Consider the following 17033-nt stretch of genomic DNA (forward strand, 5'->3'; position numbering starts at 1 on the left):
CCCTTAAGAACAGCCATAACTGGTCCCTGGCCCTTGAAGACCTGGCTCTTAAGGAAACCCTTTACTGGTCATGGTCGGCTAATAGACCCACCAGTAGTATCTGAATATATATAAGGGACTTTATACATAGTGTATGCATAGTTTCCAGCAGCATGGACTCTAAATGATTAATGCTTACTGATGTTTTAAAGAAGTGGTTCCTGATCCAGTCCGGAACACACATCTATGGTCCAGGTTTTAGGAATCACTTTAATTTAACTTTGTTGATGTATTTCGAGGACTGGCTTTGGAACTACTGTTGTTATTTGTGTATTTTTATGTTATCATTAGTCTTACAAAAAACAAACACATATCAGTGAGTGCCGAGAACATTATATTCTTTATTCCAGGACAGACCGAAACAGATTTTGGGTATAATGTTAATTTGTTTTATTTGGTCCCTAATAAAATCATTTTTGGGCATACAACAGACACCAATTAGCTGGAATTACCAATACTATGATGTACAAAACATAAAATATCTGAGTATGAAACATCATAACGTGCTGTATATGGATTCATTCAATCGCTTTTAAGGTATGGCTGGTGTCATAGACCACGTGACAGTGCAGTCCCACTGGACAAATGATAATCTGTTCTCTCTTTTTCCAGCAACTAAGTAGTTAACGGCCGTTCCATTTTTGTCCTTCACGGTGAACTTTTCCAAGTAGGGCCTTCAAGTGTGTTTACCCCATTCAGTAACCCCGTAATTGCTCTGGAAGTGTATTCTGCACTTACCATCTTTCATGTAATTTTTCACAGAGACCACCCATGCAGCCTTGTGCATATTAACACCCGTCATGCGTCGGGGGGAGCGAGACTTCTACAAATAGTCCTACATCACAGAGCAGCTAATCACGCTGAATGACTTTGGTAAATACAGTGCAGTGTTCCATGTACCCCACGTGCCTACTTTGTATACACAGTTTAAAATTAGATAATTACACCAATGACTGCTAAACATAGTGCTGCGTTTCCTTAAAGCCCAGGTGTCTGCCTTATATAGACAGTTTAACCCTTTAAGCGACAAAGGTTAACCTGTGTATGCCACAATATCGTCTGGGTTATAATGCTATCCACCTCTTTGGCATTCAAAGAGTTACATCTATTTTTCCCTGGCTTGTGGAATTGTTAGGTTTTTTTTTCGCTTTAATATTAAAGCGAGAATCATTTTATTATGTATGCATTGTTTTTTGTGTCTTGTTTGCTTTCCCTTCCATTTCTTTTTATCCGCGTAGACAGACTGTCATTAGTTTTAGTGAATATAATTAAAGATGTTGTAGTGCTGCTGTGCGAAATTAAAATTGAACCCTAAAGACCACTAGAGACCACGGAAGCTTAAGTCATGTAATTACACAGTATTTACAGGACACAGCGGTCTGTTTCACGCAGGTGATGCCACGCTAACAGGTCTTTGTCTATATCACGTGACATTTCTTTACAGAGCACCGGCAGATTCTGTACTTCTATTACAAGAGTGGGACGGTGGCGTTAAAATGAACAATGTACAATTTGACAATGAGCCTAATGTGCTAGGGCATACCGGTACAACAGGGCTCTGTACTTGCATGCGTACTGTCTATTAGCAGGTTGAGGGGGGTTTCTCGGGTGAGGATCTTTCCCTATAAACCTGATGCTAGTGTGTCCTACTCAGGGAGAAATTACACTGTTTACAGAGTGAAACAAAATATATCATCACTAAATGTAAGCCTAATGTGTCACATTCAGAGGATACACTATATGGACAAAAGTATTGCGACACTTGTCCATTACATCATCAGGGACTCTGATGACATCACATCCTAAATACATAGACAATAATATGTAGTTGGTCCCCCCTTTTGCAGCTATAACAGCTTCCACTCTTCTGAGAAGGCTTTGCACAAGATTTTTGGTGTTTCTGTGGGAATTTTGCCTATTCATCCAGTAGAGCATTTGTGAGGTTCAGGCACTGATGTTGAATGAGAAGGCCGGCTCGCAATCTCCATTCCATTCCATCCCAAAGGATGCTTTGGCGCTGGGATATAGTCATGGTGGAATAGAAAAGGGTCTTCCCCAAACTGTTCCCCCTTCAGCATGAACAATATGGCTGACTAGTGGCATTATGGGGTGGGGGGCTATAAGACCATCCAAATAGCCTCTAGTAAAGCACCCCAAATGATACTCGCCAGACTGAACACTCCGTGGGTATTGTCCTGTCCAAAACACATTTACAAAATGTGAATAAAAAACAGAGTTCTTGTCGTGGGCTCTATATGGTAAAATGCTAGAGAAGACCTTAAAGCCTTTAAATCCTTCCCCTAATTTAGACCTAAATAAATAATACATTAATTTTCTCATGTTACACATCTGGCTGGGATTACTGCCCTTTGCAAAATCAAAGTGATTAAACTTATTTAATTCCCCCATACGAAATATAACAAGTACCATCGATACAGAGCACTGATTACTTTCCAACACGATGATGATCTTTAACGGGAATCCCGGAGTGCTTTGCTTAGTATGTGTTTGGACCCTCATTTCCCCAGCCAGGGCCGTAACAGGTGCCCCCCCCCCATTGCCTATAGGCGCCCAGTATCTGCAGACAGGAGTGAGAATCCCATGCACTTTGAGCATCGTCTGAGTACATCGCCACATCTGATGGCAACACGAACCTTTCTTTAGTAAAGTATCAAAGCCGCGTACAGCACTGCAGAATCCCAGCGGATTTCCTACAAAAACAGGATTTAGTTACTAAGCGGAAATTCTTTCCGTCCAGCGAATGCCGTTCGAATGCATTAGGCAGAGCAGAAGTGGTAGCTGACATCCACGTCAACTGATATTGCCAGAGCTAATTGAAGCAGGGATCGGGAACGGTTACATGAATAGGAAAGCTCAGTAATCAGCGCACTCGTATTCTAAACACTTTCTGTATATGCATATGCCGCTGACATTACATGTGGCTAATTTTACTCTCCCTGTGTGTTTGAGTTACATTCCGTCTTGAGACTTTTCATTTACTGCTAGTTTCCCCCCATATGTAATAGACTTGATGAAAATATAATTGGTTCTGCATGTAATCCACGGTTTGAGGGACAGCCGGCTTCCTCTGTGCCGGGATAAGCGTGATCAGTAAGTGTGCCATTTATATGGAAGGAGCTGCTGTAAAGAGATGAATGCACCGGGATTCTTCCTGAGATCTCTGTCTCTCACACATACACACACTTATTCACACATACACACACTTATTCACCTGGGCTAGAGTTGTCAGGAGAGCTGCAGTTTCCGATCACCATCACTATATGTTATGAAGGACCAAATTTATGGAGCCTGATTGAACTATGCATTATACAGGGCCAGCTGAGCCGTTCTATACACATGTACCTCACCTTCTCAGTGAAGAGGTCTTTATTTTTGTCTGCGCTTTGCCCAAAATTCTACAGTAACTATTTAAGAAATAAAAAAGAACATTTATTTTAAGGTCAATGAAGTACTTTAAACATCACCACATTACCCTGTCACCGGGCTGCGTGATAACGCATGTAAAATGTCACCTTGGTATTAGAAATCAAGTAACAGGTCAGCGGATGTAAGTTTTCCAGATGCTTACAGAACTTCTCAATATGTTTCTCACTCCAGGGCGATTGTGTGAATGCAGCGGAGGATTCCCCATTTTCAGACTCCGTCACTCTGGAGCAAACGACGAGCAGTATCGGCGTGTCCAGCGGACGGGTCAGCCTCTGGATGCAGTGGATGCTTCCCAAAATCACCGTGAAGTTATTTGCCTTGGATCCTGGGTGCAAAGACACAAGTAAAGACATCATTTATCGTATCTATCTGTGTGTAAATAGGGGTATAATATTCCAATACTCTTCCGCTCAACCTTCAAACGACCGTCAGGCAAACATTTGGCCCTGGTGCGACTCAATCCACAATACGTAAATCTCCACAAAACAAGGCACTCACGGGTCTTGATATGGTATATATGCATACACACTTTCCTGTTTTTCTTGTTGCAGAGATTTGTGTGGTGACCGAACTTGAAGACCTCAACGCATCCGTCGATGTCCAGGACGTGTACACTAAAGTCAAATGCAAAATAGAAAGCTTTAATGTTGATCACTACAGGAGCAGGTACATCCTTGGTGTGATAATTATACGATCAGAATGACCTGCTAGAAGATGACGTTTCCAAGTGCTTGAATAATGAGCGCATTCTGTCTGCGCTCTGCTCTGGGGTCTGTGGGCCGGTGACACCGGTGTTACTCTGTAGCATCAATGCTTTCTTTAGTTACACTGACACGAGCTCCACCTGGGCTCCAGTTTAATCAGCCCGTAGTAAAAAGGTCTCCGAAATGTTTAATGGCTCGGAGATTTCACTTTAATTTTTACTGCTAATGAATGTAATGTTTAAGCACTGAAGTTTAGCGAAAGGAACAGTAGCATCTGTTAAGGGCACACAAATATTTGGGTTGGTTATTGATCTATTACATATAATTTATCATTCTTTACATTTGTTAGAATTTGCCGCACAGAAAATCAACCATTTGCGGTAGATTTCTTGTAAATGTTTTCTGGAAGACGGTTGTCAGAGGGAAGCATGCATCGAGCAGAGACTCACCTCATCGGTCAGAGCTCTGTGCTAATAGCGGCTCATTCCAGCGATCCCTTACGTACGAACCCCCCGCGGCTTCATAGGCTGCACTCTTCCTGGGATTCCAGAACGCAGCTGCATCTCGGGGCCACTCATTGCCGCTCGAGGTTTAGCCTACGGGGACAATAATTAATGATCTAAGTGCGGCCATTTTTAAGGTTATTGAGAATTAATGTCATTCCTTCAGCTCATGTAAATAATGTTTGTATGGGTGAAGGAGAAGCATGTATATATTACAAGCACCTATACTATATCTGCTATATCCTGCTATACAATGCAAACAGATACTATTGTGTGTTATTATTCTATTCGTAGACTGCCACCACTACAATAACAGTACAATTATTTAAATTGTTAGCAATTCTGTGAACAAACCCAACAGTTACTCATAAAGAGGAAGAGAGAACCCCTTATTGCAATCTTACAATCTATTAACCAATATATGTTATGGTTCATTTAGAAGCCATCTTTATGTTATTCTCGGGTCTATGGGGATTACCACAAAAAGGCCCAAAAACGTATTCCGCAGTCAAGGCTGCCCTTTGTTCCCTTAAGAAATGGCATACAGTTTTTGGGTTATAATTTGATTGCTGATCTGATGACATAGGCAAAATATCAATGGAACAGGACTCATCCTAAGAGGGATAATAATAAGGTGCGGGCTAATGTAGAGCTATTTCTGGTTATTATTCAGCATTATTCATCTGTCTGCTGGCAGTATACACAGAAATCAATGTAACTTCAAATTTAGGACATAAAGATGTTAATTAAATGTTAATATTTATTGATACTGCTCCAGAAATATATATGGTATATCGGACAATGCTCCCCAGGTATCCGGTAAATACTCACTTGGTCGGCATCGAAGATCGTCCCCCTTTGCTTCACTCAATGAAATATCACACTTTAATTTTCAGTTGATGGACAAAAGCCGACACGGTATTGAAAGCTGCTGAGGTTCTATTATTTGATTGTAAATGTACATCCTAAATCCAGAATCTGAATAATCTGAATAATCATTTTTCTTGTTGCGTTCTCCAGTTGGGTCATACATTCTTAAATAGTATGTTTAGTGTATTAATCCTTTGCAATGGTCGATATGTTGTTTTAATCTTCATTGTTTGCACTCACCAGATAGGGGTAATATTATGTTTTTCCAGGCCAGGTGAAAGCTGGCAATCAGGCGATTTTCTTGGGATAGTCCTACAATGCAAAGAGAAACACGTGGTGAGGCTGATAACTGCTTAGAACCTGGAGCTGTCCTAAAATCTGACCCGGATCATGTTTCCCTCTTAAAAACAGCTGATGAATACAAGAATGGAAAGGCCATAAAAATCTCATCTCGAGATCTGTTTAACTTCAGCTCTATTAAGATTTTCCAGTGGTTTACATTTTTGTTTTACAATAATACAGAGATTTTAATCACATGACGTGTTCTCCGGCCATGTTTTTGACTTTGTCCATTCTTGTAGTAATCTGACTGCGGTCTAACCAAACTTCTAAATCTCAAAAATCATCTCTTCCTGTGATTTTTATCTGCCAGCGATCGCCTCTTGCTGGATTGCTATATACACTACTATCTTTTTTTGCAGGAACTTGGTTTTCCACGTAAACACAACTATTCAGGTCCAAAACTCAGGGCACTGAAAGTTACACATCTTTAAAGTGCAGCGCCAAGATTATTATTATTATCCAGTTTATTTATACAATTAAACCTACTTTTGTTCTTCGAATCATTTGTTAGAGATGCAAGTGCCTATTTCTACATCTTATTGGGAATATTAGATGTTTGCTCACCTGAACCACCTGAAATGCCCATGTTAGGGGAAAATCTTTTTTTTCTTGCTTTAATTTTCAAAAAAAAAAATATTTTATCACTATGTGATAAAAGAGCCTCGAAATATCTAGATACTTTACATCTCAATGGCTAATCATTCAGTGTTCATGAAACAGTAGGGTGCAGCAGCCCAGCAGGTTCCAAGTTCCTCCATGACTCTTACTGCTTTTTTATTATTATTCTGCCTTTTTCCTACTCTTTAAGCCTCGCTGAAGACTCTTGGTGTCTGGGGCAGTATGGAGGCGTCTTCCTCTCATGTACTGACAAGCTGAACAGACGCACAACGCTGGTCCGACCCGTCAGCAAGCAAGATGCTTTCAGCAATTTCTCTGGCTTTTTCCCCTCTGTAAGAAATCATTTTTATAACCTCTAACTTCCATCAGCGTTCCGTATAATGCTTGTTCACACGGCACATTTATATATAATTATTTTTTTGCCCCCCCCGACTTCATCTACCAATTGAAAAGCATTATTAAGACAATGTTTATGGAAGTTCTGTGTGATTTGTTACCCTGCCTCTATTATACTTCTGATCAAGGCTTGTTGAATACCTTTGCCCTGTTTGGCATCTGCCATTACAATTACTTTGTTGATTATTCTTCATAGTAACATCTTTTATTACTTACCATGGTTTTAATTCTTCTTGTGTTACACAAAAAACTGTAAGTATGTCTTTCGGGTTATATATATACCTGAAAATGATAGTAATCATAAGTGTCCCAAAAAACTTTTTTTTCTATGTTACATAGTTTAAAAATACTTTTTTATTTTTTAATAATGATGTTTGTTCTCTGTGCATGGGAGCTCCATATGCCGCTGTACATCTAGACACACACACTTTTAGCTGCCTTCTGGCATTCTGTACCAGTTACAATGTTAAGGCGTTTTTAGAAAATACAAAATGAATAGCTAATAAGCCATGGAAGAGCAAAGCATTTTAGTAATAGAAAACATGTTATTTTATGTGAAAACTCAGTGAATTATTTAATTAAAGTGAAAATGTTCTAATAAAACAGTACTGGTTTACCTAAATGGCAGAGGAGATAAAATATTACTCTATAACGCAGATAAATATAGAAATGTTTGATATGCCTCACGTGTAAGGCAGATTGTTAAGGTTTTTCCCCCTCACTGTCATCAATGACCGCTTTGGTTTGTAATTTGTGACCGTGTTATATGATTGCATGGTTTCCGGATGCTTTGGTAAATCTGTAATCATAAAATGCACAAAGCGGGAAGTCATCATGTTCTCAAACAAAAATGGTAACCATTATCCATTTGGAAATGTTTAAAGAAAGTTAAAGCTCTGGACTGTGAATTCCACCATAGACTTGTCCGCATAGTTCTCTTTGAGTGATTGATGTTATTACATCTGTCAGATACAGAGCCATGTACAACATGCTACCGCTCTTCACTTATCTGCTTCCTACCTTTGATCATTGTGGCAGAGTGCTAAGCAGCGCTTAAAGATTTACGAGTGTGTACAAGAGACCCGGCACGCTTAACCCCTCACTTTAACTGCACTCTTAGTGCAATCCTTACGCTTGCTTACAAAGGTGCCCCGTAGAGGAAAGGTAGATGTACCAGGTGCACAAATAATGACGACAGGCAATTGGTAGATATAGACGAGCAGAGATCATACCTCCCAAGTGTCCCTCCTATTTTGTAGGAGCGGGGTATGTTTGCTGGGTATGAGCGTATCACAGTGTAACACTACGCTAAAGGCACAATAATATGTAGACAAAGTGGAAAAGTGCGGAAAAGATATTCTACTTAACGTCTTAATTTTATCTATAACTGACTTAAACCAAATGTCCCCTATTGGGAGGTATGAGAGAGCGCGAATAAACTTCCAAGACATTGCAGCAGCGAAGTGCGCAGTAGGCCGTCCGCAGACGATTTCATAGTAATGTCCACAGATAGCGTCTCCATCCCAGCCGTCTGTAGTTGAGTTTCCCTGCTTTTAATATAGCAATATCTGCTGTCATAATAAAAGTTTGATCGCAGATGCATCCCGTGCACGTTTTGTGGCTTAAAGCAGGCATTGTAGATAATCTTTTATTATTTTGCTGATTTCACGTTTCTTTTCCGAAACAGACAACGGCAAAGCTTTTAGAAAGCTCCCACCAGCAGCACGGGTTTCTATCTCTAACGTACACCAAAGCCGTGACCAGAAACGTCCGCCACAAGTTAACCACTCGGAGCGAACGCAACGCCCGGAGCCTTCAGAAATTTGCCGAAAGTCCAGCAGATGGTTCCCCTCACTTCCTTCATGAAATTCTTATTTCCGCGCAGGCCTTTGACATTGTCCTCCTCTGCCCACTGTTAAACGCAATTTCAAGTATTTTTGAGGCCAAACGACCTCAAAATCAGAAAGAGAAACGCAAGTCTCCTGGGCACCCCATGAGATCCCACACGCTGACCTCACGGAATCTCCCTTTGATCTACATCAACACCAACGTCATTCGAGTTTTCTTCCCTAAACCTGAAGAGAAACAGCCGGGTGCAGCAGGTATGTGGAGAGAGTAAGAAAGGTATTCATGATTACATGATTTTTTGTCATTTTTAATAATGTAGGAATCTGGGCTACTTATTCCTTTGAAATATGGGGAATGTCCCAGTTGGAAAGGCAGAGTAAAGGGCTGTTCTGCTCAGTTGGGACTCAAAACATTGGTGCAAAAAGTTTCTCTCAATTGACCCCTTTGTCTTTCGATGAGGAGATTTACTTCATCGTTTACTTTTACCTCATGCGGGATGGATGAGCAGAGATTTAATTTGTTATACATTAGTGCTTATTAGTGCAATGTTATATTGACCGTGGCATTAATGTGGATAGAGTTCTTCGTGTGTTTCTAATGAATGTCTTATCTATCTTCCTAGCGAACCAGAGCACAAATGAAGACACCTTGGTTCTGAAAATTGGCTCAGTGTCCATGGCTCCCCAGGCGGACAATCCCCTCAGCAGAAGTGTCCTGAGAAAGGATATTTATCAGTAAGTTTACCTATTCAAAATGGCGCTTGGAGGGCATCATATATGTTATCTCATTATTTTTAGAAATAAATGAAAAACAAACCAGGGCGGTATCATGTTAAAGGTGGGCTAATTTATATAATTCAGGGAGGTGTCAAGCAATCAGAAAATCAGATTAATGTGTTAGTTGTACTTAAGTACTGAAAATGCTATAAAAGAATAATAGATCTTGTGTTTGGGTGCTTCCTGTTACTACTGGTTGTAGTACATTTATAGAAAGTTCATCAACATACAGAATATGAGACCCGGGCCTCAGATTGTCCTAATTTTCTTTTTTTTCCCTGTTTCTGAAGTTTGCGCCTTAACCAAGACATTTGACAGAAACACCTTGTTATGATTATGATTCTCTGGTTTTATTGTATGGAAAATAAAAAGCGCCTAGTTATTCTTAAATATAAGCGTCTGAAACGCAGCACTGTTGATGCTACTTGGATCAAAGTGAAAAAACAAGGGGGAAAAAAAACATATCAAAGTTCTAAAAGAAAAAATACAGTTTACTGATTTTCTGTGAAATCTCATGCGCTGGTTTATGTCACCTAGTGATTTAAACCATATTGATCATAAGGGCAGCAATCCTGGCAAATAGAAGTAATCAAGATCACAATAAAAAAAAAAAAACATGACATTGAATGAAACTGGCACGCTCGCCAGACTTGAAAGCACGCACACAAATGGTACCAAGTGAGAAAACTCACAGAAATCTCCGCTGAGTAACTGTGTAAGCAATTCATCCCAAGGACCAGACCCTGTCTGCTTCTCAGATGTGGCAACATTCGTGTTCCAAAGTGTTTCCTACTGAACTTCAACAGATGTTATAAAAAATGAAATATACATTCTTGTTATAAACAATTCCCATTCTCGTACATGACAATTATTTTGCTTCCTGCGTTGTATATATGGAAGAGGTGGGACGGGAGGGGAAGAAAAGAATTACTGAAACATGATAGGCATTCTGGAGCTGTCAGCCGGTTGGGGAGCACTACAGTGGCCTCTATTCTGTTACATTTCGCTTTGGCTTCAAAAAAACAGACCGATGAGATTTGTGAGTTATTGACTGGAAGGCAAGATTTTAATGGCTATATCCTGACTTCAAAGAGAGCGTGCCTCTCCAGCCTTTGGTGTTTGACAGGAGACATTGCCCTTAAACTGGGCAGACAATGGAAACAGGGAGCACTTATCTTATACGTGAAAGTAGTACTATGTGAATTAACAGGCTTCACAGTTCAACCCCATCCCGAAAGACATGGTGGACCTGGTTAAATTAAGAAGTGTAGTGTTTATCGTAACCCACATGACGTGCCCTGCACACAGCGTGATGGAGGTGTCAAGAGGAGGCTATGGTGTCGTTGGTTAAGTAGCATCGGTAATGTGCGGTACCAGCCCTGTGTGGGTGACATAGGCTTGTGGAAGTCACTGTTCGAATTGATCAATGAGGATTTACTTGTAAACAAGATAAACATGTCTATATGTTAATATAGAACACTACAAAGTCTGTAGATGGCCACTCCAGTTTCAGCCTTACTGAGGATAACATTTTGAGATCTCTTTTTACCTGCCCCCCCAATCCCTTTACTCTTCTCCCTCACCAGTCCTCCTTCATGAGCCTCTTTTGCATTTACCATGAGGTAAGAACGCTCTTCCATGCTGGTCTAGTAAATAGATTAGAAGTCTGTTCCTCCTCTTCTGCTGGGGGGCTAACAAGAACCATTTACCTTCTGGGGTGCTGTAGTGTGGGGATATAAGGTACCTGGTTCAGGATCTTTTATTTTATATCTTTTTAAGTATAGCCACTGAAAAGTATCATCCTTTAGCCACCATTCACACCGTACTTGGAGCAATTCTCTGCTCCTTGTATGGCTTTTCTGCGCAATGGCTTTGGTGTATGTTACAGGACCAGATAATGCGCACTGAGCCTGGTGTCTAGCCCTGTCATGTGTCTGCAGGAACGTACTGGGCGGCTTGGCCGGTTGTGTATATATATATCTCGTTGTGGCCGTCAAGTGGCTTCCAAGTCCATATCCTGTCCCATCTGCATCATACATGGAGCAGGGATTGAGATAAATGCAGGGAATGCGCTCTCTATTTCCATCAGACGAGTCACATACATGGCAGAGAATGACTCCACTCAATATTTATGACTTATATCACAGTAACTTAAAATAGAAAGATTTTTTTTCTTTCAATGAACACTAAAATCCATTGTTAAAAAGTAACGTAGCCGTGTCTTGGTGATCCGTACTACAGATTAAATGTTTTCTTTCAATATGATGAACTCCTATATATATATATATATATATATATATTGACTAACCTCACTGGGTTATTGAGTTACAATCTCCCTCAGAGTACAAATTGATCTATTAGTCGCCACTTGGTTGTTAAAGGGTTGACGATAAAAATGCAAGCTAACATTTTGAATTGATTACCAAATTTTCATGGATTTAATTTAAATTGACTAACACCGGTAGCTTAGCTTTGGCCAGCTTAATAAAATGTAAATGAAAACAAACTCATGGCAGATGGTAGGAAGAACTCTTCTCCTCTGGAACCATGAATGCTTTCAAAGTCCAATGAGCCAAAAAAAAAAGGTCTGCTGCATTCTTTGGGGGATTCGTGAAAAAGGGGGATTAATATAAAAAAGATGTCACATGAATTATAACAATGTTAAGTAAAAACTATTTGTGAAAGGAAATAAAAATAAATCATGGATAGCACTTGAGAATAATGACTTTTATTGTGAACAGTGCTGTTCCTTATACCAAAAACACTGAAATAAGTCATAGTTTCCACAATCTTGCAATTTAAAACAGTTTTGCTCCAGAATATTTAAAAAGGTAGTAGTTGCTTTCTTTTATGATTGTTACTGTATTCACAAGGGTTCAAGGTGACCTTCAGTGTTTGTTAGTGCGTTGTGGGGTTTCCAAAGTCCCTCAGCGACACTTAGGTGAGTCCTATCGTAAATGTATTTTCTATGAATTATGCAACTTGTGGGAAACTTACGGCACCTTGAGTGTTTTCGTTGAGTTACTGTTAAAAGTTAATTCCACATTCAGATAAAGTTGCAAAACTCGTGAGGGCCATGTGAATGGATCCAATGTGCAGTTGAACTGCGGTCTTTTATGCCCTATGTGCTGGTTATGGGACGTGCAGCAAGGCGAACTATAATAGGTTTGCATAAAATGTTAATTGCAAAATGTGGTGTCATATTCTGTTAACAGTTACTGTCTTCTTCTAAAGCAGACGTAATCTCCTCGTTTGTAACCATGGTACTTATCATTCAGCACGGTATCTCAATAGCATCATTCTTATTAAGGTTCAATGTCCCATTAAGATGTTTCCATTGGCACAGTGACCGATCAATGGTTTATCTCCAGCATCACTAGTGTATGACACAAACCCATCTCTGAAGGCAAACACGTCTTGTGTTCTGACCGAGAACACTGTAAGCCCTTGATGTAGGCAAAAAGAACACGGAGTACAGTTAACATCGTTACCTTCAGATGTTCAGGGTGTCTCATGAGAGCGTCAGTCTCCATAAGTTACGTCCAAGAGCTTTTCTGTCATTGGGGAGATCATTTTTTCACATGTGAAATATTTGAGAAGATAAAAAGACTGTGAAAGCCTCCAGCACAGTAGGATGTTCTATAGATTTATTAGTTTATCTAAAATTTCTCACAAGCATTGAAACAGGTTAGTACATTTTGTCTCAGTTACTCAAAGGCTGAATATTAAAAGCCATTACCACGTTTAGCATAACTACACACGGAAAATGCCCCCTCCCCCACCTATGTTTTTACAGAGGTTTTTTTTTTCTGCCGTATATTCTGGCATTACCTTCACCTTAAAAAGAAAAAAAAAAAAAAAAGTAAATTACACAAATCTTTTTATCAGCACTAAGAGTGCGACAGTCTCATTTAATAGAACCTTTAATCACGGTTTCCCCTTTGAAATGAACTTCCCTCCTTTCTCTTACTGAAAATGTCTGTAAGTTCTGGAGCCAAACTGGGCCGAGCGATTCCCCTCTTATCTGACATCGTTCTCCTGCCGTGTACCCAAAAATGTCGCCAGAACTGGTTACAGAAACCAGCGGCCATAGTAAATATAGAACGTAGCCCGCGGCCCAATCTCCGCATTCCAATGAATGAAAGCAACACAAAGATAAGGAAAGTGGCGCTGCTCCTCGAGGTATATGTCGAAGTTCATGTCCACAGACCACGGAATCCACTCTGTAAGAGCAGCACGCCGGAACACGCCAAAATAATGCTGTTTCTCTGCGGTTTAGCGAATACATTAAATAGAACAAGTTGAGGATACCTCAAGTCAACACCTTCCATTTATCTGCATTTAACTACAACTGAACAAGAGACCTCTGAGGCCCCAAAACATCCTGTGCTCTACATCTTTTTCTACGTTGAGGCAATAAAAGGTATAGCTGACGGCCGGAGACTTTGTTCTCTCGGACCCGCACAGCTGCATCAGTTCTCTTTATAATGCTGCGGCCCTAACGGTTAGCCTGAGCGTTTAAACCCATTAGGGGAGGGTTTGTTTTGCCCCGAAAAGGCAAATAATGATGTCAGATGAATGATGCTTAGGCTGTCAGATTACATCATTCAAGATATAGCTAAAGGTAAGTGACAAAAAGCTTCAGAGACGCTCCATTTCATCCAGCGGAAATTCTGTTAAAACCCGACATTGTTGGAAACAAGATATTCAGCATGATGCACATCTCCGCGTATCAATACACCTCGCGCTCCCTTCATTCTGTGATCCCCCCAACCGGCCCGCTCTGGCCTCGCCCGCTGCCCTCCTGATTGAGGCACACCAGATTTTACATTATTTATATATTTAGCATCTAAATAGGATTTCTCTTTATTTTGTGCCAATCTGGCCCCTTTCGAGTGATTTTAGGAACGACATTTTGAGATTTCATCATCAGTTTTTTTTTAGAAGATTTTGGATTGTTTTTTTCTGAAGATCATCATATTTTCAGTTTCGTATTTTCTTCATTTGTGATTAATCTGAATTGATTAATAACAGTTTTAATAAACAGTGGATATCAGCTGTTACCAAACCTAAGCAGTGTTTGTGCTTCTGGTGAAATACATAAAATAATATATAGCAACCGGAGCTGCTTATAACATGGACTCCACTCTGTAGGAAGCAACAATGAATATACAAAAAGGCTCTCAATGAGAGAGACAGGAGAAACAGAGGAATAACTACTCACTGGATACAAATGTATCACCCTCAATCATAAATGAGGAGAAAGTAGAAACATCAGCCAGGATAATAGTCAAAGCAGTTTTTTTTCTTTATTTCTGGAAACACCGACCGGTTCGGCGTGAACAAACGCCTTTATCAAGGTAAAACATAAAATAATAAATTAAAACTAATAATACATTGAAATCTATGCATGAAATTGAATTCCTGGTTATTCATGGTCACTGTTGGCAAACCAGCAGCACGGTACCCTCATTGTCCCGTTACCTACTCAGTGAATTGTGACATCATCGGTGTCTGTGACATCATCGGTGCCTGCCTATAAAGCTGCAAGCCGCACCTCTTTCCCTTTAGTGCAGTTGGGCGCTCGACACTTAAAGGTGCTATTCCATAGCGAACTTAAAGTGTTGCTACCAACTATTTCAAACCATTATGGAGAAGAAAAGCAAAGCAAGCTCTGCGGAGAATTGCTGTCTCTTTTCTGGATTTAGATGGGGTTTAAAGAGATGCTTCCCCAAAAAACTGAGAACATTCTGCAAAAGCGTAAGATCAGCTTTCATAAACACTTTAAGGCGGACGAGGAGGAGAGATGAAAGCACGAAGCGCTTGGCCAGTAGAGTCGTACTCAAAAGAAAGAGAGAGAGTAGCAGTTCAGAGGAAGAAAGATGTACAGGAAGGAAGAGGAGAAGAGTAACTGCTAATGAGATAGATGATGGCAGCCAGGATCTGGGGCAGCAGGGGGAACAAAAAAGACATGAGCACCTGAAGCAATGCATGCTGATGAAGGGAAAGGTTCCCATCAAAAGACGGAGGAGTCCAGAGGAGAGTATTGTTCCTGCTAAAAGATTTAGGAGTCTTCTCCCCATGTCAATCTTTGACTTCACCTTCCATTCCGTGCTGGGAAAAGGAGCCTTTGGAAAGGTCGTGTTGGCTTCTGTCCCTGCCAGGGACTCCCTGGTAGCGGTTAAGGTCATCAGCAAGAACGCCATGAGACCTGAGAACATTATAAAGGAGAGGAGGACCCTGGAGGTGGCTCGCAACAGCCCATTCCTGTGCCATGGATACGCAGCCTTCCAAACACAGACCTGCGGTGTCCTTGTCATGGAGTATATGGCCGGAGGGAGCTTCGAGTTCTATCTGAAGATTTACCGCTCCTTCACTCAGTCCGCAGCTGCCTTTTATTCAGCAGAAATCGTGTGCGGCATCCAGTTCCTCCACTCTCGGGGAATAATACATCGCGACCTGAAGGCGGACAACGTCTTGTTTGATGCAGAAGGCCATGTAAAAATCTGCGATTTTGGAATTGTTGCAGAAAATGTTTTTGGGACCGCACAGGTCACAGAACGTTGCGGCACATTTATGTACATGGCCCCAGAAGTACATCTCAATCAAGCATATGGCGCTGCTGTGGACTGGTGGTCCTTCGGGGTGTTGCTTAACCGCATGCTCACCGAAGCTTACCCTTTCTTTGCTGGCAATTGCAAGGAGGCTCGCTTCAGAGATATCGTGTATGGCAGCCCTCGGCTTAGCAAAAACCTGAGCAGGAAAGGACGTGACATCTTGAAGCAACTCTTGGAGAAAGATCCTGAGCGTCGCCTCGGACTGAAAGGAGATATCAGAGGGCATCGGTTCTTTCGAAGAATCAAGTGGGACGACATAGAGAGCCGACGTGCAACTCCCCCGTACCGGCCGACAGTAAGATTAGATCTCCACCGGAATAAACGTTGCATGTATCCATCGGTTCTGCGGATCCCAGAGAACTTTTCCTCTTCATCCGATAGAAAGGAACTGTCTGGCTTTTCATTTGTAACCCCGGACTGGATGAATTGAAGGATGGACTATGCCCCGGCCAAGTGACTCCTGATCTCTTGTTTCCAATAACACACAATAAATGAAGGAAACAAAACACACTTTTGGTTTTTGTCTCTTCAATTCTATGGAACTCTGGATGCTGTTTTCACCGGGAGCTGTAAGTGGGTGTGACCTCCCAATACAGCTTCTGCCTTTGTGACATCATACACCGTGACACGTTTCATATACTCTGAAATATGGAGACAAAATAAAACAATGTCACAAATCTACTTTCTGTACCTTAAAATTAACACAATCTGGGTCAAAATGTACACAACAAGTGTACCTTTTCCAGTAATAATAATAATAATTGTATTTATTAGTGACTACTTAATTGTAGGCTTTTAAAATGACAATATTGAATGTGATTAATAACCCTGTTCTCGTGTACCAATCTATCCCATTATCCTGGGCAGCACAAA

At 40.8% G+C, this 17033-nt stretch overlaps 1 protein-coding gene across 1 annotated transcript in view; it reads left to right on the top strand.

The window, feature by feature from the left end:
- Positions 1-17033, top strand: part of VPS13B (vacuolar protein sorting 13 homolog B) — a 359343-nt gene that overhangs the window by 202294 nt on the left and 140016 nt on the right. The window contains exons 26-30 of the mRNA XM_053466785.1: positions 3658-3829; positions 4038-4152; positions 6714-6855; positions 8607-9021; positions 9390-9501. Of these exons, the coding sequence (XP_053322760.1) occupies positions 3658-3829; positions 4038-4152; positions 6714-6855; positions 8607-9021; positions 9390-9501 (956 nt within the window). The remainder of the gene's footprint in view (positions 1-3657; positions 3830-4037; positions 4153-6713; positions 6856-8606; positions 9022-9389; positions 9502-17033) is intronic.

The sequence above is a fragment of the Spea bombifrons genome, chromosome 5 (assembly GCF_027358695.1).
Source record: "Spea bombifrons isolate aSpeBom1 chromosome 5, aSpeBom1.2.pri, whole genome shotgun sequence".
Classification (NCBI taxonomy): Eukaryota; Metazoa; Chordata; class Amphibia; order Anura; family Pelobatidae; genus Spea; species Spea bombifrons.